Raw genomic sequence first — 27,513 nt, forward strand, 5'->3', positions numbered from 1 at the left:
CCCAATACTTTCCTTGTGGGTTGTTGAGATACGTGTCTAAAGAAACAACATGTCTAAAGAAAGCAATCTCAGGGGATTGCTTTCCCCTGAGGATCAAAACTGTTGAGACATCACTGATGTCAAGTTTTGAAATCTATTTGACCCTTTTTTTACAAATCTAGATTTTGTGTCTGATCTAATTAACTGCTGCTCTCAAAGTAAACTGACCTGCTAGCTCTTCGTGTCACTTTGGGGAGAAGTTTTATAGCCTTCATACAGAATAAAACATAGAGCTTCCAGTAGACCTGCAATCTGGACATACTCTTTGAAGCTGGTTGAGTACTGTCAGTGTTAATCACCTGAGAACCCCACTGAACTTCATGTGGCTCTAAGTACATTTGTTTGCAGGTGGAGCTGATGAAGGAAGATGTATTTTAAAGTCTTGGGTGGAGGAAAAAGACATGCAACTTGTGCACTTGGCAAACAGAAAAGTTCAGTGGAGTTCATATTCTTGTGCCCTTTCTGGTGTCCCATCAGGTTGGGCAGTTACTTGGTGGGTTGGGACTTGAATGTTCTCTCTCAAACAAGATGCTTTTGAAATATATATTAGGAAATGCAATTAGAGCATTTTAGTTTTTCACACAGTCCTCATTTTAAGTATCTCCAAGGTTTCATCACAATGATATTCTGCTGATCATAAGCTAGATCTCCCTGGATAGCCCACAGCAATCTGAACCTGCAAAGAAGGGCCAAAGATTTCTCTGATTTCTCCATTTCTCTGACTGACTGCAGTGGGCGATTGCAATTAAATGGTTAAATCCCATACAGCTGATGGAGATCACAAGTTATTAACACCCGCTGACAGGTGTTGCTTAACTCAGATATAAAGGACAGTCTTTGCTGTGGGCGGGCAAATATCTACATCACAAAAATCATCATCAAAGCCATACTTATTGGGTCCTTTGTTTAGCCTCAAAAGAAAAGGCAAAATCTTAATTGTTGGGAAGACGATACAATTATTTTCTCTTAAAAAGTCCTTTTTTATCTGGCAGCATAGAGTGGGCAGCCTGCAATGGTGTCCCCTTGCTGAGGGAAATGGGGCTGGGAATGCCAGTCCACTGCTATTGTCACTACATGGCATTATGTTGTTCACCTAAATGCTGATTTAGGGAAGGTGAAGACATTATTTCTTCTGGGCCCATGCATTTCTGGGTTCCTCACTTCAATATGCCTTTCAAGCCCCTGAGCCACCTTCTTCAGCATCATAAACTTATGGTCAGTGAGACTTCCACTGGATGCATGGAAATGGTCTATGTGATTCCTTCCCCCTGCTATTCCTGTCTGTTCCAGGGATCATTCATCTGACCATCTATCACCCTCAGCCATTTGGTCCTGGAGAGGAGCACCGACACCTTTTGCCTTTCCAAATTCCTTGACTAGATAAGAAGATATTATCTCTTCTTAGGGATGGGAACCATTTGATGAAATTTGGAGGTCTGTGGACCTCTACTTTTGCCGATTAATCTTAGAGGAGATTACTAGATTATTAATAATAGAGGAGAGACTTCCTTACAGAAAATACCTCCTTAATTTTGATGAGGTGGGAGATTAACAACCTTGTAGGGGCCATGTGAATGATTATCATATTTGGTTTTTAGGGCATTGGGGCATCCAGAGACGTGGATGTGACCGGGGGAAGGTCTGTAGGATGTTCTGTCACCAAAGCCCAGTCTGGGGTCCCCAGCAGTTTGTTAAAGAGGTTTTCTTAAGTCAGCTCATCAAGCCCTGACCAGGCACGTTGCTCACTGGTGTCTCACTGGTGTCTCACTGGTGGCCGATGAAATTTCCACCAGTACAAACAAGGAAAAGGGAAAGGAAACGCTCCCCCTCTCAGCATAACGATATAAATACCACTGGATGTAATGATCAGTTTTAATCATGATTTAAAACAACAAGCTGAGCAACTGGGTTTACATTTGCACTATGAGGCTGTTTTCTAAAAGGTTGGCTTTTATGGGTGGTAACAAATATTTTGACAAATACAAAATTTGCACTGAATGTGGTTATTTCAATTTTTGCTAAGTAGATAAACTGCGTCCGTGCACATTTATTTAAGCAATTATGTTGTTTAATATAATTTGTCTTTACATATTATTATATGAGAAAATAGTGAATGATGAGTCCATATTATTATTTTATTAGATTATTAACTTTTTACTTGTGATCTGTGTCAAGTTATATTTGGATGGAAATTAGAATTAAATTAAATACAGTATTTGTAATTATTCATGCTAATTAAATAAAATGACCACAAGTTCCCTGACTTCCTAAACATACTAGAACAGAGAAAGCAAGCTTTTCTAAGCAGGTTTGGCGTTCGAAATGTCTTATTAAATGAAGGAAAGGTTATATATAAGAAGGAAATTGAAGTGACTTTAGAACCTGATTTTAGAACCAATAGATCTCATCCCTTCACACCAAGCTTAATTCACTCACTGACGGAGGAAAACAAATGTCCCTGCTTTTTTCAAATACTAGTTTGTTTCTTAGTTTTGAATGACCTGGTTATTGAACTGAACACAATTCTCTTCAGTTCACTCACTAAGCTGAAACGAAGGCAATAATATCTTTTCACCTGGCAGGAGGCTAAAGTTCTCAAAAGATTGTTTATCATTTCAGAAAAACTTTGGAGCCAGGTGTCTACCCAGTGATCTCTCCGTGCTCAGCATCACAACTTTCTGGAAAACTTTCATCGAAATAACATGCTCTTTACATCCTATATTTTAATATCTTTCAGACATAGCAAGTACTAGCCTTAATGTCAGTAATTATACCTTTTTTTTTTTGTACATTCATGTATAAATTTAAAGAATTAACTTAAACCTGACCCCATGGCAGAGAGGGGAGGTCTGGAGTAAAGTGAGATCAATGGGGTTTGTGCTTTTTTGGTGCCTTTGTTTGACACGTTGTGAATTTCTCGCCCTGGATAACACTTGTTGCCTTAGGGAATTATTTTTTTTTCCTAGAGAGAAGGAAACATTTTCTATAGAGGATCTGATAGCAGTTTTGGTGGGTGATCATGATTTTAAAAGTTCCCTATTGTGGTTAATAGGTGCTAACCATAGCGCAGAAGCTCTCAGAAACCTCCTCACAGGAACAAGAAGAGACACATAATCCCATTTCAGTCAATGTTCCTGGAGTGCTTTTTTTGCCCCTTTTTTCTTGGGCTTTTCTTCTACCTTTACTTTACTTTGTAGATCTCACTGATTGCAGCGGGCTGGCAAACAAGGTCTATTTAGTTAAAACTGCCAGATTCAATTAAGGGAAGTTTTTCTTTACCTTTGCTGTAATTTTACGACCCATCTAGTAGGTAAATCCGCCCCCTTAGTGGTCTGTTAATAAGCAAGTTTCAAGCCATATGTGAAAAGTCCATTGTGTTTTATTTCCCATCGTGCTGCCTCTCGGTCAGGTAACTTCAGGGCTAGATAATTGAGTTGGAAAGGACTCTGCTCCCACCCAAACTATTAATCTAAGTCCCCAGAACTCAGAACCTGGTTTGAAGACACATCACTATTCTGAAAGATGTGACTTCTGATGGCACTTAAAAAAGGATCTTGACCTTTCATGCCTTCTGTGAACAACCTTGTGCTTTCAAAGGACTCCTGTTGCTAGTGCCAAAATCTTGAGGTTCTCCTCCGCTCACCTCTTCGGTGTTAGCTACTGAGTACCTTCCAAAATCAAAGATCTGTGGAAACTACTGAATAAAAGAAAGCTATTGAGGTTTTCTGTGTTTACTTAGCCCTGTACAGATTTATACTCATCTGCCTGGGCTGTTTGCCTTCAATAGAAATAACTGAAGTAGAACACCTCTGAACAACAGAATTCTTGTCTTGGTGTTCAGCTGCGTGTACTCCTCTTATCTTGGTATGTTCAAGCTTGGATCTTTGCTCCTAGAAAATCTGATCGGTGTCCAAAGATACCATCCAAGAAACTGTCAGGGATCTCTGCCAATCTAGCTATGATGGCCATGCAACATCAAGGCAAGATTTAACTGGCCCACTGGCCTTTATGTGAAGGAAGAGGTGAGGTGGTGTTCTCGGGCAGCTTTAAAGAGCTTTCTCTCCCTGATACTTCACAAGTTGAAAATTTCTACATCGTCTGTTCTACATGAAAGTGGGAACATGTTTCCTAGCCTAGTGCCCAGCAGGCCCCTAAGTGTCACCTCGTTCCTAGAAGTTCCTTGCAGATAATGGGGAGAAATAAGGGTGACCTCTCTGCTCCAGAGTAAGCAGATGTTTTTGTTTACTTGCTTTAGGAGATGTGAGGAACAAAAGGACCATCTAAGATGCATTAAATAGAATAATTGTGTGAAAGGCAGTGTTTGATATTGGCAGTACTAAGGCAAGGCTGTACTTAATGATGGGGCTCAGCTGTGTCTTTGAACAGACGCCCAGGACTTTGGGGAAGGTCTTGGAGAAGGGGCTGCCCGTTTTGCAGCATTTTTAGGTATTGGCAGTACTAAGGCAAGGCTGTACGTAATGGTGGGGCTCAGCTGTGTCTTTGAACAGAGGCCCAGGACTTTGGGGAAGGTCTTGGGGAAGGGGCTGCCCGTTTTGCAGCATTTTTAGCTCTTCAATTCTAGGAAGCTCCCAGACAGATAGAGGAACTTCAGCAACATCTGTACTTAAACTATCTCACTATGTTCCAAGATTTTAGGTAGTTACATACTGAGGTTTTGATGGTTTTTGGAGGTGTGTATTCTCAGAACCGTGTGAGCTGAGGGAGCTTGCCGAGGCAAGGCAGTCATGAGCCAGAGAGAGGAGAAGGACTTTCTCTGAAGTCTTCAGAAAAGGCAAGAATCTGAGCAAGACAATTTTCTGTCTGGGAAGACTCTCTTGGAGACTAAATCTTACATCCTGAAGTGACTGCACACAGAGTTTGTACCCTGCGTGGGTGGATTTGTTTCAGGTATCACCTGGGTATTCTAGGAAGCTCCCAGACAGATAGAGGAACTTCAGCAACATCTGTACTTAAACTATCTCACTATGTTCCAAGATTTTAGGTAGTTACATACTGAGGTTTTGATGGTTTTTGGAGGTGTGTATTCTCAGAACCGTGTGAGCTGAGGGAGCTTGCCGAGGCAAGGCAGTCATGAGCCAGAGAGAGGAGAAGGACTTTCTCTGAAGTCTTCAGAAAAGGCAAGAATCTGAGCAAGACAGCTCTGGTTTGGAAAGAGCTAGTGATACTTTTTTCTGTCTGGGAAGACTTTCTTGGAGACTGAAGCTAAATCTTACATCCTGAAGTGACCGCACACAGAGTTTGTACCCCACATGGGTGGATTTGTTTCAGGTATCACCTGGGTTCACAGACTGCCCTGGGACAAGAGCAAAGAGATGACACTACAGCAGCAAAACAGGCAGATAGCAGTCCAGTCCTCACCATTACTCCAATATCCCTTCTTGGGAGAGGGATCTGGGCAACACCAAAGAAATCTGTGTGCTCCCAGCTTCCTCATTTCCTGACCAGGGTAGATCAGGAGGCAGCACTGAGTTCCTCACCTCTCTGGTCCTTCCTGAAAGCATTACCCAGCCCCATAGCAAACATATCATGAATCATTCATCTTTAATAGATTATGCAAATTGAGGACACCAGATCAATGAAGATCAATAACTGCAACCATTTAATTGCCAGCAAAAACATTTTAAGAATGAGCATTATCTGAAGTCCTTTCTTGGGTAATGGCACCAATTAATCCAAACATTGAATCCTGGCCTAAGTGTAGAGGAAAAATTCTCCGCCCCCCTTTCCCCTGCTGCCTTTCAGGGTGCTGAGGGGTTTTTTTCTTTTCCCTTTTCATTTCCAGTTTCTGAGTTTCCCCATCATTACCACCAGCGAACAGCTCCCAACGCTAATAGTTCTGCTTTTGTTACTCTGTGCTGATTGAAATGTCGCATACAGATTGAGATGTTAGCGCTAAGTTGCCACCTGGGAATGTCAAGCTGGGTCTGAAATGAACTTTTCTCACTCTTGGATCCAGATGGATCAGATGGGAATGTTCTCGAGCTGAGCTGGGAATGTTGCGGGGAACGGAATGGGGATGGCACAGGGGTGGGGGGACATGAAGATTTTCTGCCTCAAACCCACAGCCTCTTTCTGTGAGGCCAGATCTGTCTCCTGTTCCCTTGTTGAGAGTCATGTCCAAAGCTTGTGCAGCGAACCCAGCCTTCAGGAATTCTGCTCTGGTATTAACAGGCTGGAATGCACCATCTTCATTTAGGCAAAATGACTAAAAGGAATCATTTCAATGGCCCCTTTGAATCTTAAACTCTTATTTTTAGGCATCTCACCTTTACATCCTGCTATGGGGATCTGACTTCCCTGAAGGAAGGACAGTGCTGCTCTCCTACTGGCTTTGCCCCCCAAAGACAGGAAAGTGTTTCCTGTAAAAGATGTAGATTTGCTAAATGGTAGATGGACACCAGCTGAGTTTTGTCTTGCATATGCAAATACAAAGAAAGATGGAACAATTTTGCCATAGCTAAGCCATGTTTTTATGGTTGGCTAAGGAACTGCGTGGCTACAAGGATCCTGGATCAAGCCTGATAGCATTAAAAGCCATGAAAAAATTCCGGGTGTCATGCTTTCTAGACACTCCCTAAATAGGCAATTCACCTCCCCATGGTTCTCCATGACATTTTGCAGACCTCACACTGGATCTCCTCTGTATTTGGGGTAACTGTTACTAATCCTGCCTGGTCCCAAAGTTCCTGGTAGCCAAAAGGTGCATGCAACAATATGCCATTGCTCAGCATTTGCTGAACAGGCAATGACAAGCCTCAGCCATGAGCTGCTTTGACCTCAGGGGCTATTACCCAGGGCTTCTGCAAGAAAACATTGATACAAACTCCAGTGCTCTTCATTCTGTGCCACCAGAGGACAGGTTTTGGGCCAAAAGGCAACTGCTCCATCCCTTGGCACTAGGACTTACACCTCTTTGTCATGAGTCATGATTTCTCAGCTCACACCGCGATGTTTCCAGAGGGGCCACAGCAGATTTTAGGACAAGAGGGGACATACTAAAGAGGGGTGAGTCACTTATACCTGGTCTAGAGACCCAGGAGGGGATGTGCAAATCTACGGTGAGCAGGGAGCAGTGGCAACTAAAGCCTGAGAAGATGGGCTGTGGCACCAGAATATCTCCTTGTGGCTCTAGACACTCACAGAGCAGGCAGTATCAGGATGGCCCGTGGCAATCTAATGCTGGTATCAGGATACCCCATGGCCCCAGGACAACCCTGTGCCACTCAGGTCCTGCACGTGCCACCAGTGAAGAGGAAGTTTCTGTGGAGTGGCCGCTGCAGAAATTGCCTCCTACTTCTGTGCATCCCGATTCCTCTACTGTCTTGCACTTGTTCTTATCTCCTACTCTCCCGGTCACACCTGAGTTTGATGTGCCCACACATGAGGGAAGGGGAAAAGCTGTGGACAAGTATTTTTTGCCAGCTGCCATTAGAGACTCTTCAGGAAGAGGGAGTTTAGCAGTCACAGTTCAGCAGACCTCAGTACTTTGTTTGCAAATGCCCCTTCCAAATGCCAGGGTTGAATAGAACTTAAATTATGACTTCTCCCCGAGAAAACCAAGGGGATCATGGGGAAGCCATGACCCTTTTGTTCTCAGACCCAAAGGAAAAATCACGGAGCGTATTTGGACATACCTGTCCTCCACCAACACCCATCCCTAAGCCCCACCTGGGCACGCAAGTTCCTAACTCACACCTGGGTTTCTCTGTCCTGGAGTCACACCTGGGGCACCTCTAGGTGTACCCAAAGCTACCAATACTCTGAATTTCAAGCTTCTCTGGAGGCCTTATGTCCTCCAGTCTTTCTGTCTCTTTCCGTGAGGGGTTATCTTGCATTAGCAGAAAAAAGCAGAAGCTAATGGTGATGAGGGAAATAAATAAAAAAGCTTGGTTCTGCTGTTTGGTCAGGCAGCTTACCGGTCACCACAGGGTACGTCTGGGGTCCTGACACATTTGTCCCCAGGTCTGGGTTAGCAGAGGTGGATAGACTTGATTTGACTTCATCGAGACCAGGGGTCAGAGCTGGGAGGGAGTACTCATTACCCTGGGGAAGAGAGGAGAAAGACAGCTCGCTATTGATGCGCCGGCAGAAAGGGAAGGGTGTACAGATGGGGGGGAGGAAGAGGAGAGCTGCAAACCCCTGCACAGATGGAAGAGGAGGAGGAGGAGGAAAGGGAGAAGATGAAGTGACAAGAGGGCTGCTGGGGTGTGTGGGGGTGTGTGTGTGTCCTAGGATGAAGGGGAGGAGGGGTGAGGGATCTGGCCCGTTATCTCTGGTGTGATGGAGCCTTGGTTTGGTGCTGTGGTGCCAGCCCGGGGGAGAAGAAGAGGGAAACCCACGTCCCCTCCTCTTGGCTGAGCAGAGATAGGAGGTGTTTGCCCTGGTGACAAGGACAGCTGGGGCAGAGGGCTGCGATGACACGAGTGGGACAGGAGGGCTGGAGGAGGCAGCCAGTGTTGGTCCACTGTAGCCAGGAGGCTCTCTCTGCCTCCCCTCCGCTGTCACCTCTGTCCTAGCTCTTTAAAAACAAACAAAGAAGCCTCATCCCCTGCCTCTGTCACTCTGTGCATTGGGGTATGAAATTGGGGAGGGGGGAGCCACATGGCTAACAGAAGGGTGGGAGGGGGAGAGCCATTGAATCTGAAAGGGTGTCCTGTCCGAAAGGCTCTGGTAATTGCCTTTTTATTGTGGCAGCCTCCGGACCAGACGCGGGAGCTGGAGAAACCAGGAAGGCTACAAAACAGCAGGAAAAGTTGCTCTGATTAATATTACGTTAAATTAAAACTGATTTTCTGCTCTTTCTGCTCCTTTTTTTTTTTTTTTTTTCTTCCATGCGCTTCCCCAACCCCCTCCCCACATCTCCCCCTCCTCCAGTGGGCTCCCCACTCGCTGCCCCCTCCCCGCCCCTGGCCCTGCTTGCCTAGGACTGCCTAGTCATTTCCAATTCCTTCTCGTATTGATCTTCCTGTAGAAATCAGTTTTGTAATTAGCTGCAAATTAGGCCTTCTACTGGGGGTGAGCCTGCCCCCTGATTTATCACCAGAGTAATTCGCTGTGATCGGAGAGAAATTAAAATGAACTCAATTAGGCTTCGGATTTGCTTTATGGGCCCTGCTCAGAGTTTCAGGGGGAAAAATGAATGTGCTGGTGCTTAATAGTCTAATGAAAGTAAATAAAGGTTATTCATTGTAATAAACCCAGGGACTCTGGGATGAAGGGAGTCCACAGCCAGCCTCTCCTTCTCTTCCTTTGTTGGTTTATGGCTTGGGGCGGTTTAAAAAGACTTTTGATTTTCATTTTATTAAGACAAACAGCTTTTGGGATAAAAGGCCGGGGGAGCGGGGGAGTAAGGAAAAGGGGAGTGGGGGGGGGAGCAGAGCTGCAGAAGTGTAGAAAACTCGTTTGGAGATGGGAGTCAAGTCTCAGCTTTGGGCCGTGGAGGAAAATGCTCTGTTCGAGCCCGACGCCGTGGCTCGGTGGTCACCGGTGGGATCTGAGAGGGCAGGAGTTCCCACACGGTGCTGTGTGGCAGTGGACATGCGTGTTTTGCGTGTTCCTGGCAAGAACATGTCCACATACCTGCAGGAGTGTGTGCAGAGGGAAAGGCAGCCACGGGGATTTTTGGGAGGACACAGCGTGCGTCTATACGGCAAGTTCAGGAGAGGAGGGAGAGCTCGTGTACACACGTGCATGGGCACGGTGATGTATTTACAACTAGGAAATGCTGTAAAATGTAAATGTGATGGGTGTGCAACAACAGGGCAGTGTGAGAACAAGGGGTGAAAAGGGGGAGAGGGATTTCGGTGAGGGAATCTCCCTGCCATCGTCCTATGGGAGCCTGTGGGTCCCCATCCCCAGGCCGGGCCCTCACCTGCTCAGATTTGATGTGCTCTGATGTTTGAAAGACGTCGGGGTAAGAAGGACGCTCAAAAACTCGATCTAAAGCTTCCAGCTGCTGCTGGGTGAAAGTGTCGCCGCGAAGGTGCTTCCGCAAACTGTCCACGCTGCTCTGGGAATCTCCGTTGGGAACTGAGCCCTCGGATACATCTGCGGGGCACAGACAGAGAAAACAGGGAGTTAGCACCACCCTGGCTCGGATCAGCAAGGGACGTGGGGCAAGGACAGAAGGGGAAAGAGCGAGGCCCCTCTGCTTCCACCCGGGGAGCTGTGTCACTCCTGCGGGAAGGGGACACTGCGGGGACCCGAGGGAAGCCCCCTCCTGACTGCTGGAATGGCTGGGCTGCTCCCGTGGGCTCCGTGGGACTCTCCTGCCCCGGGGGGGAGCGAGGCTGTGGAGAATGGTGCTCGGCTCAGAGAGATGAGTTTCGGTTCTGCTGATTTGCAGTGTTAAAAATCGCCAAATCTCCATCGCTGAGCATAAAATGGGAGCAAAGCACAGCGATTAGCATCGCTAGAAGGCTACCGGAGAGGCAGCTCCCAGAGAAACCTGAATGCTGGGGATGGAGCTGTGCTGGAGAGGGCTGAGGAAGCCTGGAATGGAGAAAGGGCTTGCTCTTAAAGCTTGGCTGGGAGTCGGTCTCTGTTGTAGCTCCCCAGTCCCAATAGAAGTCATATCTCTGTTATCATATCCTTCTCATCTGATTTTGTCCCGTTGTACCCCAGATGAGTCTTTCGTCCCCCTCAGATAACAGGGACGATCCTGTTTCTGACTCCATGTCTCACCAGAGACAGGTCTCTCCCCGTGGAGCGTCTGTGGGTTTCTGCTCTGATCTCTGTCCCGCTCTCCTACGCGAAGCTCGTGATTTATCACAACCCGTATCTCTGTTATAAAACTCCCTCCAAAACGAGATGAATCTTTGTCCGTGCAGGTCCCCCTTCCTATCCAAAATTAATTATTGTATTGCAAACCCTGGTCCTACTCAGTGGGAATGGGCCTTCCTGATATTGCTTTGTTCTGACTAGGAAAAAAAAAAGCCTTTTTGTGGTAGAAGCGTGGCCAGAAGTGCATCTCTGTAGCTGCACCAGCCCCCTGAGACAGCGCAGTCTCGCTGCAGTCCCTCCTGCCACCTTCCAGCTCTCTCTGTCTCTGTCGTGCCATCCAATGTCTCTTACAGCCCGCTCCTCCCCTCCCAGGTGAGCCCATTATAAATGCCCTACCCCATCCAAAGTGAATCTTTCCCTGTGATAAACCATCTTATCACCCACCTGTTGGGGTTTCTTTTTTCCCCTGTTATCCCCCAACTCAAATGAGGTGCATTTATCTCGGTTATAACCCCTTTTTCTCTGAAGTGAGTGAGTCTCCTGCTATTAGCATCTGTCACCTCCAAGGTGAGTCTGTCTGTTATAACCTCCTGTCCCAGCTGAAGTGAATCTTCCTTTGTCATAATCCCTCATCTCATCTGAGGCAAGTCTGCTCATTATAATCTTCTCCAACTGTGCTGAGTATCTTTCTGCTGTCACCTCTCAGCCTAACTTTGGTGAGACTGGCTATAATCCCCTGTCTCATCCGTGCTGATATACCTCCATACCCTTCGTGCCGAATCTCCACCTACTGTGCTTCATCAGACGCGAGCCTGACTGGCTTATCACCCTGTCTAACCTAAAATCAGGTTCTCCCTCTTACGCTGCATTTACCTTCCTGCTTTTTCACTATTCTTCCTGAGACTTCAGACTTTCTCTGTGACTTCCAGGCTGGGAATCTCAGAAACTCACTGCCTGTCCAGAAAGTGTTTGGGGGAATCTGTACAGACCTTTTCCCTCCTGGGAAATGATGCTCCCAGGAGTCGGGGGGGGACACACACACACTCACTGTGCCACAGCCAGAACCACGCCACTCCCCTGCTTCATCTTTTAGCTCCTGGATGGTGCCAAAATGGGTATTTTCCTGGCACAGTTAATGCCCAACTGGTGGCCCAGAGTTATAACTGAGCCTGCTGCCTTCTGGCTATGAGATATATCCGTTTATAGGTGATTATATGATATGATATAATCAATAGTACATTATATACAGTAACGTAGTACAGTACCACTCGCAAGACCATAGAAAATATTACATATTGATTTGTCCCAGCCAGCAGCCTTCCCTTGAGCAGCCCCTTCTCTCTTTCTTTTCCACCCCAAGCCAGAGCAAGGCTGTTTAGTGGCATTTTCTCCTCTCCTTGTGCTTTTTCGCATGAGGGATTCAGGTTCCTGAAAACTGGAGTTTTCAATCCTGAAAGCCGGCAGATTTGACTAAGGGAAAACAAAGCAAAGACTGGGCTTGGTGGATGGGCTGTTATACCAGGGAGTAGCTTTCAGGAGGACTGGGATAGCTCGAGGCTCAGGCTCCCAATTCTAGCAGACACCTCTCTCTGCTCCTACCTGCAGAAAGCTGGCACGGAACTCCTGGGTCCAGGCTCAGGAAAAAGAAAAAAAAAAAGGGTATTTCTGTATCAGCACTTGTCTCACCCTGGCTGCAGCCTGGGAAGCTGCCTTTGAGGATTTTTCCACATGTGTCAGTCAGTGTGCATGGCTGTGCACACCATGATGCTAATACACGTGGGTATTTTTGCAGTAGATCATTAAACTGGTTTCCTATAGATTCTGCATCGCCGTACATGCCTGAAAAGCTGTTTGCCTGCTGTATTTGTAGGTTATATTTGATTTTCAAGGCTGGCAGCCCCACACTGCGCGTGGTGCTCGCTGGGAGTGGACGGGTGTTCGCGTAGAGGGTCCAACTGCCATTGATTGTCATTAAACTGGATTTTAGCCTTTAGTGAGGTGCCCCGGGTGGTTACACAGATTAGTGCACACATACACATATATTTACAATTCCTGTCTGCCTGCAGAGCCCTGTGCACGCGTGTCCCCCGTGTGTGCACGGGCCATGCCTTTGTGTGAAGAAGCTGAAACCACAGCTTTCCCAAGTCGCTGTAGGAGTCTCTTTTCCTTCATTTATTCAGGGGCCCTTCAGATCTTGACAAATCTGTCACTCTAAATTTGCGAGAGATTATGGTGCTCTCTCCCTAGCACGGAGAGAGGTGATATATGATATCTGCTGCCCCTATTGATTGCCTGATCTGGTGGCAGAGGGCTGGCGAAATGAACTTGAAATGAACATCATGCCTCAACTCATTGTGCGTATAATACACTACTTAATCCCACATTTTTCAGCCGCTATGGAATTCAATTGATCAATCATGTCCCTCTGATAGTACTGTTTTAGGGGTTATTGCTGCTCTGCTCACTGACCTTTTTATTTATTTATTTATTTGTGTCGGCGTGTGTGTGTGTGTGTGTGCACGTAAGTGCGTATCTGTATTTGGGAAACTCAGGACCAGCTGATAAGAAAGGACCTCTATCGTCAGTGGGAAATGAAAGAAAAGCATGAAGGGAGGAGAAAGGGAAGGAACGGGCTTAGATAAGAAATCAGAATGATCAAAGCAAGCGAGTAGATAGGGAGAGGTGGAAAAGTTGTAAGGAGAAAGGCAGTGCTTTGGTTTCAGTGGGAGTTCTGGATGGGGGTGAGGGGAGTGTGCTCTGCCAGGGCTTAGGCTTTAACATCTACAAAAGAAAAGAAACTTTTGACAGAGGTCTGTAGGCTACTTGGAGGTGGACCTTGTCTAGACAGCTTGCAATAGTACTCGACTTAATAATGGTAGGGCCCATGAACCCTAAACTTCACAGAGCTGTAGTATCAGCTGTGCATGTGGATTTTACTTATGAAGTGGGGAAAGTTTCACAGAGATGATCCTGAAAAGACAGATTTATATGACTTGTGTTGCTAACACTGAGACGTTCACAGTCATGGATCATTGTATTTTCTTCAAAACCAAAGGATTGGAGATTCCCTGTTTTTGTTTCCTGGTGTCAAAACCTACAGAGTACACATTTTCATTTTTTCCCTGAAGACACTTCTATCTGGTTTTAGATCAAAGTTGCGATTCTCATCTAAGCATAGGACTCTGAGCTGGACTATCAGGAGAAGCCTCAAATATCATCATGCACAAGCAGTGGAGCTGAGAACTGCGTGGCCATGAGCAAAGGTGGCAGTAAGAAGCAGAGAGGACTTCGGGGAAGGAATGGGGTCCATCAAAGGGTTGTGGTTGAAAGTGAAGGGAAAGCTCATGGGGAAAACTGGGGTTGGGAAAGACTAGCAGATCCCATGAGAAACGGCACCATCGTGGGCAACAGTCCACTGCTGAAGAATGGTGGTAGGAGTAAAAGCTTAAAGGATGGTGATTTGCCAAAAAAGCAGCTCTTGGAATGCTCCAACTGCAGGATGAGTGTGGGGATGCCACCGGGATAACTGCCCTTGCTGTGCCGATAGGAAGCACCATCACCTTTCCCAGTTGCCCTTTTATTGGCGAGGGAACCTCTGTGGTACCGTACCACGGGGGACACCTCTCTCTTAAATCAGAGGGATCTTTACAAACAGCTCGAGAGGTGAACCATGGCCTCAGTCACCGCGTCCCTCACGAGAGCACACCATGGCTGTCAGCGTGAGCAGGACTGGCCTTGCACATGTGACAGGAAACATCCCTCCTCCCGAGGGAGCACACGCAGCCGGTGTTCGGAGCAAACCTTCGACACCAGACACAGAAAGGCTCCGGGGGTGTCACAGGAGCATCCTGACAGATAACAAGGAAATGCTGTGCCGGAGGACGCAGGAACAACCTTAACTACAGCTGACGTGGAATATGTCCGTTAAATAGCTCCAAAACAAAGAGACATTCCCAGGTCTGGAAGCCACAAGGACACCATCATGTACAAGTGGCACAAGAGAGTTACTTCCCTGGCTACAGGTGACAGAGAGTGACCTTGCTCAAGGTGGGATAGGGCCCCCTCAACAAATAATTCAGAAGTATCGCTGACATAGAGAGACCTTTGTGGCACAGAAACGTGGAGGAGGGTGATGAGAAGTTGTGCAGCTGCCACACAAACGTGGAGATTCTCTTTTTTTGGGGCAGGGGCTATTACTGGGCCTGTGCCATGTCTGCCCACTGCCTCGCGGGGCCCTCATCTCAGCTGGGGCCTGGCAGCGCTACCCATAAAAATCACAGTCGTAATAAAAGCGAATGTGACTGGCATGAGAAGTGCCAGCCAGGTGACACAGCAGAACCCATCTGATTGTCAAAGCCTCCCAGGGAAACGCATCCGTCTAACGCAGCCGTGCTGAGCCGGCTGCTGAAATGCCATCCCTCTGCGTCAGCCAGGCCACCCTGTCCTCTCCTGCCGCCTGCCTTTGTCACCATCCCTGCTGGGGAGGTGACAGAGCAGCCCTGTCCCCCTCTCCGGGCGCTCGTGGCTACGTGTGCTGCCCTTTCCCGAGCCACCCTTTGTGTTAAGGTCGCTCTTTGCCTTTATCCCATTTCCCTTCTCTTTTTTCCCCCTCTGATGTGTTCCCGTGTCCCCGCGCAGCCCGGGGCCTGTCATGCAGCTTTCCTGGCCGTCCCGGGGGGCCTTTTCCCCCGCACTGCCAGTTGTTGCAGTTTCAAACTCAATTGTTCTCCTCGGTACTGAGGCAAATGGAGTCATTAATTACCTTCTATCGGCTGGGCCGAGTTCAGAACGCGATCGATAGCCAGTGCTTGTCATTCAGGGCAGCCAGCCCTGCGCACACCCTCCCGCTGCATTCGGCGCGGGGCCGGGAAGGAGCCCAGGGTTATCATTCCTGGGCTTCAAATCCCGGCATCGAGCTCCCACTGGGAATATAGCACACCTCCCATATCCATGTCTGAGCTGAACCCCCAGCCAAGGGAGAGATCGGGGACAAAGAGTGGAGCTGGGGGGAGCGGATCACACGTTTTCACGTGGTTAGAAGCGTCTGGGACCGGTGTCCTGGTCTGCACAAGCTGATCCTGTCTGGCTGTCATGATGTTTCTAGACACTTCGTTTGCATCCTCAATTATTAAACTAATACTGTGCTCCCCACAGTGGGGACAAGGGCAAGGACCAGCAGCCCTAATCTGGTGATCCCTATAACTTTCTGGCGTTACTCAGTAGGGTTTGGAAAGGAAGGCTATAAGATTTGGTTTACATTTCCTTCCTTCCAGAAGCATGTTTGCAGCCTTTTGAAAGGCAACGTGAGAGAAGGCTTCATCTAGAGATGTAATCTCTAATTCTGTATTTCAGCACGTAGTAGTGCTGCAAGAATTGTCAGGGCTTTGATTGTGGTAACAGGACTGGTGGGGAGAAAGTTGAACCTGAAACACAGGTGGAAAGGATCCCAAGTGAGTGCGGGATAGAATCATAGAATGGTTTGGGTTGGAAGGGACCTTCAAGATCGTCCAGTTCCACCCCGTGCCATAGGCAGGGACACCTCCCACCAGACCAGGTTGCTCAAAGCCCCATCCAGCCTGGCCTTGAACCCCTCCAGGGATGGGACAGCCACAGCTTCTCTGGCCAACCTCTTCCACTGTCTCACCACCCTCACAGGAGAGGATTTCTTCCTGAGATCTAATCAGAATCTCCCCTCTTTCAGTTTAAAACCATTTCTCCTCATCCTATGGCTCCCCTTCCTGATCAAGAGTCCTTCCCCATCTCTAAGGTAGAGCTGACAGAGCATGGAAGGGGCTGGCAAGGCCCAGCAGTGCATCGAGAAGGAATGTTGCCAGGGATCTACACTGTGAGTGAAAGAGATACTGGACAAGTTCAGGTTATATACAGTATCCTGTAAAAATAGGGATAGCAGGAGACGAGTGCTGGAGGAATATCACCTCAAGGAAGTGTATCAGCCTTTGTGAACTCTGCAGTTGTTGAGATTCCTGTGTCCATTTGCCTCAAGGGAATCCACAAGCCTGGATCTGAGCTTGCTAATTGATGGAACTGTGCCAGTCCACACATTTCTGTAATTTAAGTGTGTCAGTGACACATAAACAGTGTGTATTTGTTACTTACGTGCTCAGGCTCAGAGCAGAAAGGGTCAGAAACAAAGGGATTTTGTGTTTTGAAATGCCAGTATAGCTCAAACGAGGAATCGGTGAGCAAAGAAGGCTGCTTGTGCAGGGAAGCTGAGCGTGCCCGGCTGAGGAAGAGTGAGATGTGAGTGGTACCTGACACCTGGGGGGCTGTGGTGCTCCTAAAAGGGGGGCTGTGTGTGGCAGAGGAACTCAGATGGAGCAGGGACGGGCGGTGCAGCTCTGATGCAGGGCTTACATGAGCAAAATGGCAATGCTCAATGAGAATGTAAATGAAAGGATGTGAGTGGTACCTGATACCTGGGGGGCTGTGGTGCTCCTTACAGGGGGGCTGTGTGTGGCAGAGGAACTCAGATGGAGCAGGGACGGGCGGTGCAGCTCTGATGCAGGGCTTACATGAGCAAAATGGCAATGCTCAATGAGAATGTAAATGAAATGAATTGTGTGTGCAAATGTGTAATGAACTGTGTACTCAGATCTGTCTTGGATTATCACGGGAGCATGCAAATGTGCATTTAAGGGAGTGAGTGTGTGTATGCGTATGAAAATCATCTGTATTTACTACAGCATCTAAGTGTATGATTGCAAATTCAGGCCAGAGCATCTGGGAGACTAAGTCTGGACAGACTTAGGTTGGTGTGTTAGCAGGAATCAGCACATCCAGCCTCACCAAATACACCAGCAAAGGCTTTCCCAGGTGTTGGGCTGCAAGTGGCTGCCTCACACGTGTGTACAACACGTCCCACAGCGTGTGGGGGTGCGTGTTAGCCCGGGGAGTCAAAGCTGGTGGCTTCTGTGCGAGCAGCCACTGCGGCTTTGTGACCTTTGGGTGTGCTGGAGGTGAGTGGCCGTATTCTGCTCTCAGCCAGGTGGTTGCAAATGCACAATTCCCTTCCCTCAGAAGAGGCACTGGGGATTTATACCATTGTCCAGTATCTCTTACTAACACTATTAGGCCTGACTCAGCCAGATAGAGCTGCGGCTGCCTCCAGGCCCCACTACACTTGCTTTGTTTCTGCTGGAGGAGCAGCAAAGCGGCACTGTCACACAGTGGGCCACATCCTCTACTTAGCATAAATCTAAAAGTCTCTTGCATCCAGCGGTTATCCTGATTTACACATCCTGAAAGTTATCCGAAGGCTTAGCCTGATTTATGCTCTTGTGGTGTCCACAACGTTGCCTTTAGCGCAGAGCCCTTGGGGAAAGCAGAGGCGCCGGGAGCGGTGCTGGTCCCTCTGCCAGGGCAGAAGATGCTCTCAGCATCCTTGGCGGGACTTAGCTCCCTCCTCTCACCTTCCTAAGCCCATTTGTTGGGGAGCTACTTCTTGGCAGGATCCCCCTTGGTGAGCACATAAAAAACCCAAAGGGTGGCTTTTGTTAGCTCTGAAGGACAGAAGCAACGCAAAAAATTACATCGCATGCAGCCCTAACTATGCTTGTTTAGAGAAACTGCTTGCATTTATGAAGTCTTTGGTGCGGAAAGCAGGGTTGCAAATGACTGCATCAGAGCGACAGTAAAGGCCATTAATTTCCTGTTATGTTTTCCTGTGTTGGGGGCTTTATTAATTTAATTTTACACTGTCGAACAACAGCGAGCGCTGACACCGCCACACTCGGAGGGTTGTTTTTTTTTTTTTTTCTCAAGCAGTGCTTTGCCTGACATGCAAATCAACAGTGCTATCAGGACGGCTGGAGACAAGGGAGGGAGCGGAGAGCTGGGCTGTCCCCATCCAGCCCCATCTCCTGGTTCCTGGGAGATCCCTGACACCTCTGGGTGCACCTCTGGAGCACACCAGCGCTAGGGCTCAGGAGATCTGGATGAGGCCATGGACACCTCTAGTGCACAGTGTAGAAAATATGAATTCCTCTCTAGCCTGCTGAGTTCCGTTGGCTTGGTCCCCCACTAACATGCTTCTTAATACCTCCTTTCCTTCCGTTTCCCTTCCTCTAGACTCTTCCTTCCTTTCATTCCACCTTATTTTCCCCTCGTACACGCTTTTATCTTAACCTCGCACGCCCAAGAAGGCCGTGCCTGCCCCTGAGCCAGATGCTAGTGAATCATGTTATTGGAAGCCCTTCTGAGTCAGCACTAAACCAGTGCTCAAGCAGAGTGTTTTTAGAGCTGCCATTTTTGACGTGCCATAAAACAAAGGCTCCAATCACTCAGAGTCATTAAAATTCCCATGGCATTTTTTGCAAGAGTGCAGACATTAACCTGGCTGTCCTGAACAAAATCCAGCCTGAGTGATTACCCACAGCATATCTTAATTCTCCTGTGGTTTCATTTGGACATGGCACAGCAAAATTTCGCTGTTGATGCTCTGCATTGTTCAACATCTGCCATGGTCCACCCGAGAGTCAGCCACATTTCAGCAGTAAATGAGATCTTCCGAATGGGAAGGTTAATAAACAATGTATTATACAGGATGGGTAATTGCAAAATGCCATGCAATGAAAGAGCTACAGGCTTGCGATCCGCTGCAATCTGCTTGGACTCTCACCATGCAAACTCCTTTTTTTTGAATGCTCATTCCTATAATAACTGTAAAGCATTAGTTGAGTAATTTGGACTCTTTCTGCATGAACTCATGTAAAGGCCTTCACTGATATATGAAGGACCCTGTACTGATATGACTCTGTAAGATGTACTCAGAGATATGTTCCAAACTGTAAAAAATAGTCCCCAAACAAGAGAGGGCCCAGTCCTGAAGAAATAAGTAGTCCCGAAACAAGAGGGGTAGCAATTAATTCCACAAACAAGAGAGGGCTGTGCAGACAAAAGCCATAAGTATCTTTGAGGATTAGCTAGTGGGGTATTTTTTTCAATGCAGTGGGATTTAGGAAAGTTGTCCCAAACTCTAGGATAGTTCTGATCTGCTGCAAGGTCAGCTCTTCTGTTCAAGGCCTAACTCTTCCCACAGGAGATGCCAGAAGCCAAAGCAAAAAAGCAACAGCTCCTTTGGGAAACCAGGCACAGAATTGTACCTATCCTTTCTATCAGCCTCTTCTAAATCAGCCAAGAGAGGACTAGCAGGCACTCAAGGCTTGAACATTTCGTACCTAGATGTCTACAAAGCTGTTCCCATGCAGATCCCCTAGCTTAAAAGCAGAATAACACCTCTAAGCTCCCCAAAAAAGGCAGAGCCAGTGAAAGAAATCCTGATCTACTCCACATCCAAATGGAAACAGTGATACCCATGACCCAGCTCCTGTCCTGGCACTGTGCTCCCGTGTGTTTGGGAAGAGGAGTTTGTACCTTGAACCTGATGGGATGTAATCAGGAGGATGCTTGGATGGATGAAGGAAAAGCAAAGGAGAAATGTGGACCTAGGCATTATTTTTAGGCCCCTTGACAAAACTCTGACGTTTTAAAGGGCCTTAAAATGGTCATTAATTGCATTTGGCACCCAGTTAAATTGTCCTTTATTTTGTCTGATGCATGGAAAAAAATCACCTTCAAAGAATTATCAGTGGAGACAGAGAGAAGACAGACAGACCTGTCTGCTGTGTCTCTATAGACAGGTATCTGTAACTCCTTCTTTCAGGCCATCTACTCTTAACAGAGTTGTCCCCATGAGCAAGGTCTTAGCACTTAGCCCAGCCTCTGCAGGCCAACACAAAATGCTGTTCGTTTCAGGTCTTGCTTCCCAGCCACGGAGGTAGCTGGAGGAAATCCAGTATTCCCTGGAGGGGTCTAAAAATGTTCACAACCAGCATTTTTAGTTTAATGCAAGTTCTCGTGGCAAAATTAAGCACACTGGTTTTAATCTTTCGCTCTCCTCCACTCTGGTGTCCCCCACTGTGGTCACCTCCACTCTGTCACCTCCACTCTGTCACCTCCTCGCCCCTCATCTCTCCAGCCAGGATTCTCACCAACTAATCACCTGGTGAGATCTTGTTGCTTCCCCTTGGGATCCAGTGAAATGAGGCTGGGGGTCTGATGCTATCACTTAGAGAAGCGAAAAGCTCCTGCTTTCCTTCCGATCAACAGCGGCACCCCCCATTTTGGGAAAAGGAAGGTTTTTTCTCTGGCCCTGATTGAGAACAAGGTGCTCAGTGTTTTGCTTTAGCACAAGAAGACACCCTCTATGATTTCCATCTAGGAATGGCAGGCGATGCTTAACATTACATTGACGTAGACTTGGGAGTGCAGAAATATCCAAATTAGGAGCTAATTGGAGCGCTGGGGATTGACTGTTGGGCTCCTTTGGGCTGCTGGGATGTGCTGGGAGAGGGAGAGAGAGAGAAAACAGAAAGGGAGAAGGGAGCGAGAGCCGTCCTCTGCCGACGCCTCGCTAAAGGTTGGGATTCCTGAGGCCGCCGCTGCCTGGTGCTGTCAAGGTCAGCAGGTTCGGGTTCACTGAACGGTCAGGATGGTTTGAATTACTGGCACAGCCTGACGATTCCTCCGCTCATCGCCAGCCGCCTTCCAGCCCCGCCATCGGGATGACGCTCCCCGGCCACGTGCTGCGCTCCCCGGGGGGCGCGGGGGATGCTCTTGTTAAAGAGGATAAGTTTTTAGGGAGATTTAAGGAGCCAAAGCGATGCTGAAAAAAAAAAAGGCACACACACACTCCATGCGCTGAGCACGTGGAGACTGGGCTTCCAGAAACAGCAGTTCTGGTCTGATTTTCTTTTAGCTGGAGAACTGCCCCCTGCAAGCTTTGGGGAAAGTTAGGAGAATGGCTTGGATGGGGCTTATCAAACCCTTAGGGGGTGAAAAACCTGTTGGTGAAGATTTTAGGGGAAGGATTCTTGATCAGGGAGTAGAGCGATAGCATGAGGGGGAACGTTTTTAAACTGAAAGTAGGGAGATTTAGATTAGAATTTAGGAAGAAGTTCTTTGCTGCGAGGGTGGTGAGACAATGGAACAGATTGCCCAGAAAAGCTGTGGCTGCCCCATCCCTGGAGGGGTTCAAGGCCAGGCTGGATGGGGCTTTGAGCAACCTGGTCTGGTGGGAGGTGTCCCTGCCCAGGGCAGGGGGTTGGAACTGGATGATCTTTAGGGTCCCTTCCATCCCGAACCATTCTATGATTCTGATTTTGTACAATTCTATAAAGGTAGAACACTTAGTGAGCAAAGACTAATGTGTGAGCCTTCCTGTAAGCACACTGCTAGGACGTTGTCTGCCCAAACACACAGAGCTGTGTGACCAGGCTAAAAGGCAGGGCCAGCCTGGTCTGTTCCTACAAGGTGCTGAGAAAGCTGCCTGTCAGCCTGTACCCCAGCAATGGAGCAACTGAAAAGGACCTCAGCAGAGCAGATGGGGACAAGCCTGGGGTGTGAGCACACACAGGGAGGCTGTGAACGTCACAGAGAGAAAGAGCATGGCAGGAGGGAGCAACAGAAGGGAATCAGAAGAGAACTGGGGGCCGTGTGGAAGTAGCATTCAGTGTTTGTCTTTGAGAAGAACATCTCCACATGCATCACTGACTGGCTTCCAGTGGAGTTGCACTACAGAGATACTCACACCTCTGCATCTGCCAACCACGCACGTTTTTACACCTGAAGGAAACTCAGGATAATGCTGAGAATGGAGCCTCAAGGTGCTGCCCATACCTGGTGCCCATAGTGAGGCCTCTGGGGCATCACTCTCAGGGCTCACCAAGACATGGTTAACCACGATCAGGGTTAACCTCACGCAATCTCCTCTGGAAAAGGGAAAGCCCATCTCCTCTAAGCTCCTCTAAGAGGTATTCTAAGCAGGTTCTCTGTGTGGCCTGGTCCCTACACGTTAGGAAGCACGTTGTGCCTACCATCACCTCTGCTCTTGACTCCTCTTCCACCGCAGAGCGACGGACTCCGGCAAGAAGGGTCAGGGACAGTGCCCAGTCTCGTGCTGGTTTACATTAATGAGATACACACAGTGTAATCCAGCAATGGAGTCAGCTCTACAAAAGGGGGTAATAGCAGGCTGCCATGAACAGAGCAGCTCAGGTAATTGGTTTATCTATCTAGAAGCAGTAGTAGCAATCTCTGCACAGACAGAGTAGCAGTAAAGTCTCTTCCTTAAGGCTATTTCCTTTGTCTTTTCAATTGCTTGCACATCCATGTGAGATAGAGAGAGAGAGAGCGAGGAAGAGAGAGAGAGAGCTAGAGAGAGAGAGAGAGGGAGAAATGTTAATTTGTGAATTAATGGCTTTTCTCAGCGGAATTGTAAATTCAAATGTCACCTCACAGGGTGACACTACGCTGGGCTGCTGAAGAAGCAATGATAAGATCCCCCCCCATCCCCATGCCGACATATACCCATGCCCCTCCCCTGCTTGAAAGATAGCTACGGAGTGGAACATGCTACTTTTAATTTGTAGTAACACCACAGCAGAGGGATGGGAGAATGACTGCTTTCCGACCCTCCCTTCCCCAGCAAAGCCCGGCCACATCTTTCCCTTTCCACTTCTACCTCCTTCCACCCCCTCTTCAACCCCTCCCATTTCAAACTGAGTCCGAGACAACACATTATCTCAACTCCCCCCACCCCAAACTAATCAAAGGATGAGCTAAGGGAGGGCTCTTTAGAACGGATGCCTCTGCAACCCTCTCCTCTCCTGCAATAATCAGGTGAATTAATGACCCTGAAGTTAAAGTGAGCGCTGATACTCGGGCGTTGTGCAGCGTAGGGGAGAAAGCCTTCATTGTTTTCGAGCAGGAGGCGGGCAGCAGCAAGGGAGATTCATGGATGGAGATTGAATATGCAATTTTCTTTCACCTTGCCAAGAGCTGCCCCTGGGCTGTGCCTGGCCTAAATTTTTTTTTTTTTTTTTTTTTTTTTTTTTTCCCGTCTTGCCATCTCTGCCTTATCCGGCCCTCCCACCTCCCTTCCATTCTTTCCAGAAAATTACCTTCAAAATTGATTTCCACTTTTACAAACAAATATAATGGGAACATGAGGGGGAAAAAAAAATCTTGGGCTGTGATGAATTAGGGCTGTCAGGTGCTTCCAAGTCTCCTTTGTTTTTGTTTTACTGCCCGTTAGGTTCTTTGTTTTTCCAGCAACTGGGAATAGTGCCCCTGCCCACACAGTCCCCATGGTCCGTGGCCACCGTCACAGGATGTGGCCATCACCTGATGTCATCACCATGTTTTCCCTGCTCTCTGTCGCTGTGATGCAAACAATCACAGTTAACAGGCTGTCCCAGCCCTTCACACCAAGATGCCACTCATCTCCTCGTGGTGGAGACACTGCTGGTGTCCCAGCTCTGGCCCACACTCTTGGTGGCCCAGCTTCCACAGCCACCGTGCAGGTCTGTTGAGATGCCTCATACCTTCTTCATCCTGCCCCCTCCAGTTCTCCTTTGCCTTATACAACCGGTTCTTGATGGAGGTTTCCCAGCCCTCCCTGTTCTGGTAGATCACCTTGAGTCATCAGCACGTCACCTTGATCCCTGTTGTGCCTCAGTGCCCTGACACCTGGATCCCATAGCAGTATTGCCTTCATGGCTCACTGCCCTGTCACTGGTCCCCAAAAGAGTGTCATCCTTATCTCCTGCTGTCATGGCACCCTGATCCACTAGTCTCATGTCCCATTGCCACGTCACCAACAACCTTCTAAAATACCACTTGCCTGCACATTGCCAGTTATTCCCCATCCCTTTTGCAGTTTATTCTGTCATCCACCGTGCAATAACCCAAGATCCTCATGGACCCAGGCACCATGGATTCTGATTCACCACTCTGCCTCCCATACTCTTTACATCCATGAAAAAAATGTAGCAGTCACCTCCCTGAATGGGGACAGAACCAGACTAGAACCCATCTAGAGTGAACAAGAAGATCCAGAGAGAGAAATAGGCACCAGCAAAGGTGGGGAGCAGCCTCTCCTCAGGTGGACATGGGGAGCAGGAGAGACACCAGGAGGAGTTGTCACTGACTCCTCCCGCCACCTCAGCTGCAACAACCCCTCCCAGAAACGAGTCCAGAAGTTGCAGGAGAAGATCTAACCACAAACTAAATACCTGTAAACAAATAGTCAGACACACACGTGGTCACAGCACTCACCCCAATAAACTCAAAGAAAAGCTCTAGGTGTAAGTAAGACTCACAAAACGTAGCCAGGAACATGTAAAGACACAAGAATGCAAACGGGGACACAAGGAAGTACTAATGCAGGTGTGTGTCAATTAAATGTAATTTCTACATAAACAAATAACTTACAAAAATGTACATACACTAACTAAACGAAAACCTGGAACTCAAAGGAATTCCCTTAAATTCACATATACAAAATTAAATCATGTAAACAAATGCAAACTATTTGCATAAATAAACAACCTTCACACAGGCAAGAGCAACCAATATATATATGTATAACATATACACAAATATATAACCCCAATGCACACACACATCTGTACAAAGTCCATACAGAAGTGCACAGCACTAACAGGCTGTGTATTCATATCCAGCAACCCCAGAGATACAGTGATACTCCAAGTGAGTAACAACACACACAGACAGAATATACACACAAATATACAGCAGTCACATATAGGCTCACAACAGGAACACAGATACCTGGTGTCCACAGAAACACATAGTGCTAAGGCTGAGCTGGACGTGCCCAGCCCTCCAGAGGGTCCCCACAGCACACGTACTCCTAACTAGGCAAGATTACACACAGCTTAACATAATATTTTCCAGCTCTCCGTAGGCACGCACGAAAACACGGGTCCAGCCTGCCGCTCACCCCGGTACGGAAGCACAGAGGAGTGGAAAGCAGTGATCCCAACACAGAAAGACAAAAATCCTAGAGACACAAGCACACCCGTGGAGCCGCACACAGCCCCAGCTGCAGCCAGAGCAGCTTCTCTTCTGACAGCACCCAACCCCACCAAACTAAGCCCACTCCAAGCTTTAAAAGCAGAGCGTTCTGTCCAAAGCCCAGCTCTCCGTGATGTAAGCTGTTAACTCTCCCTTACCTGAGCTCCTCCTGAGCAATTCCTACCCCCCAGGCCCTCAGGGTGCACACACACACACACACACACTGTCTTCTCCTGCTTACGGACTGACCTCCAGACCTGTGGTGCGACAGCCCACGTTTCTGACAGTGCTGTGCTGTTTGTGCACTGTCATCTCCTTTCATCCAGTCTCCCCCTCCTCTCTTTTTCCACACATACTCTCCCTTTTCCAGCTGTCCTCCTGCAGTTTAGTTAGAGCGGTGCAGGATGAGCAGCAGGCACCTTCCTTATGTCCTCGTAGGAGTCCCACCAGCCACAGACCCTCAGGAGGGAGCCGTGGGTGGCTGTTGAGAGTAAAACCCCTCTTCAGTTTACATTTTCATCTAGAACGGAAGGGAGCATTACCTACATTGTGTGTATAGACACAACGAACCTGGACTTCCCCCGTGACCACTGCTGTTGGAACGGGTCCAGCAGAGGGCCACAAAGATGCTCGAGGGCTGGAGCACCTCTGCTGTGAGCACAGGCTGAGACACTTGGGGTTGTTCAGCCTGGAGAGGAGAAGGCTCTGGGGAGACCTTAGAGTCACTTCCAGTCCCTAAAGGGTACAGGAGAGATGGGGAGGGACTCTGGATCCGGGACTGGAGTGATAGAGCGAGGGGTAATGGTTTTAAACTGAAAGAGGGGAGATTTAGATTAGATCTTAGGAAGAAATTCTTTGCTGTGAGGGTGGTGAGACACTGGAAGAGGTTGCCCAGAGAAGCTGTGGCTGCTCCATCCCTGGAGGGGTTCAAGGCCAGGTTGGATGGGGCTTTGAGCAACATGGTCTGGTGGGAGGTGTCTCATGGCAGGCGGTTGGAACTGGATGATCTTGAAGGTCCCTTTCCATCCCAAACCATTCTGTGTTTCTGTGATTCTGTGCTGTTAGCAGTCATACCCCGTGGCTACGAGCTGATAGCCACTGGCAACCCAGCCACATGGCGTGAAACAACAGAGTCCCAGGGAAAGTAGGAGAGAGACACTGTGAGAGCATGAAACACTCCAGAAACTGCTCCCTCCACGTGCACAGCCATAAACCACTGGGTGTGATGGTTGGAAGGTGGGGTTGGCACCTGGGGCGATGTAACTGCACGCGTCTCTGGTGCCGTTAAGCCTCTTGCTGCCCTGCAATGAAGCAATCCTATAGAATAACGCAAACGCATCACAGCATGAAACAAGGCAGCCACACGGCAGACAGCAGTGCTGTTGTGTCACCTGCAGGGGTCCAAACGCATTTCTGTTGTCTCCAACAACACAACTGGTTTGGGAGAACAGAAATCCCCCTAATGTGCCCAGAGATGAACACGCATCAGGTGCCACGATAAGTGGAATGACTCGTTCGTGCCCTTTGCAAACGGAGCCAGGCAGCACAGGGAAACGAATGTATTTCCCCAAGGGACAGTTAAGGGCTGGATCTCTCTGCACCAGTACAGCACAGCACCAGTACAGCATCATTGTACTGCAGATGATGGTGTAAGCACACTCTGTGTCCTGAAACAACCCCAGTGTGCTCTGGAACAATGTGGTCATCCTTTGTGGAAAAAAAAAAACCCAACAATTCTCAACGCAGTGCTGCAGTGTACAGCACCAGTACAGCATCATCATACTGCAGATACCGGTGTAAGCACACTCTGTGTCCTGAAACAACCCCAGTGTG

The 27,513-nt window shown here is 48.1% G+C and overlaps 1 protein-coding gene across 1 annotated transcript in view; it reads right to left on the reverse strand.

Moving 5' to 3' along the window:
* PAX2 (paired box 2) overlaps nucleotides 1-27,513 on the reverse strand; it is an 80,264-nt gene that overhangs the window by 15,824 nt on the left and 36,927 nt on the right. The window contains exons 4-5 of the mRNA XM_014956162.1: nucleotides 9,932-10,107; nucleotides 7,977-8,103 (exon numbers count right to left, since the gene is read on the reverse strand). Of these exons, the coding sequence (XP_014811648.1) occupies nucleotides 7,977-8,103; nucleotides 9,932-10,107 (303 nt within the window). The remainder of the gene's footprint in view (nucleotides 1-7,976; nucleotides 8,104-9,931; nucleotides 10,108-27,513) is intronic.

Source organism: Calidris pugnax, unplaced genomic scaffold, assembly GCF_001431845.1.
Source record: "Calidris pugnax isolate Ruff unplaced genomic scaffold, ASM143184v1 scaffold196, whole genome shotgun sequence".
In the NCBI taxonomy this organism is placed as follows: domain Eukaryota; kingdom Metazoa; phylum Chordata; class Aves; order Charadriiformes; family Scolopacidae; genus Calidris; species Calidris pugnax.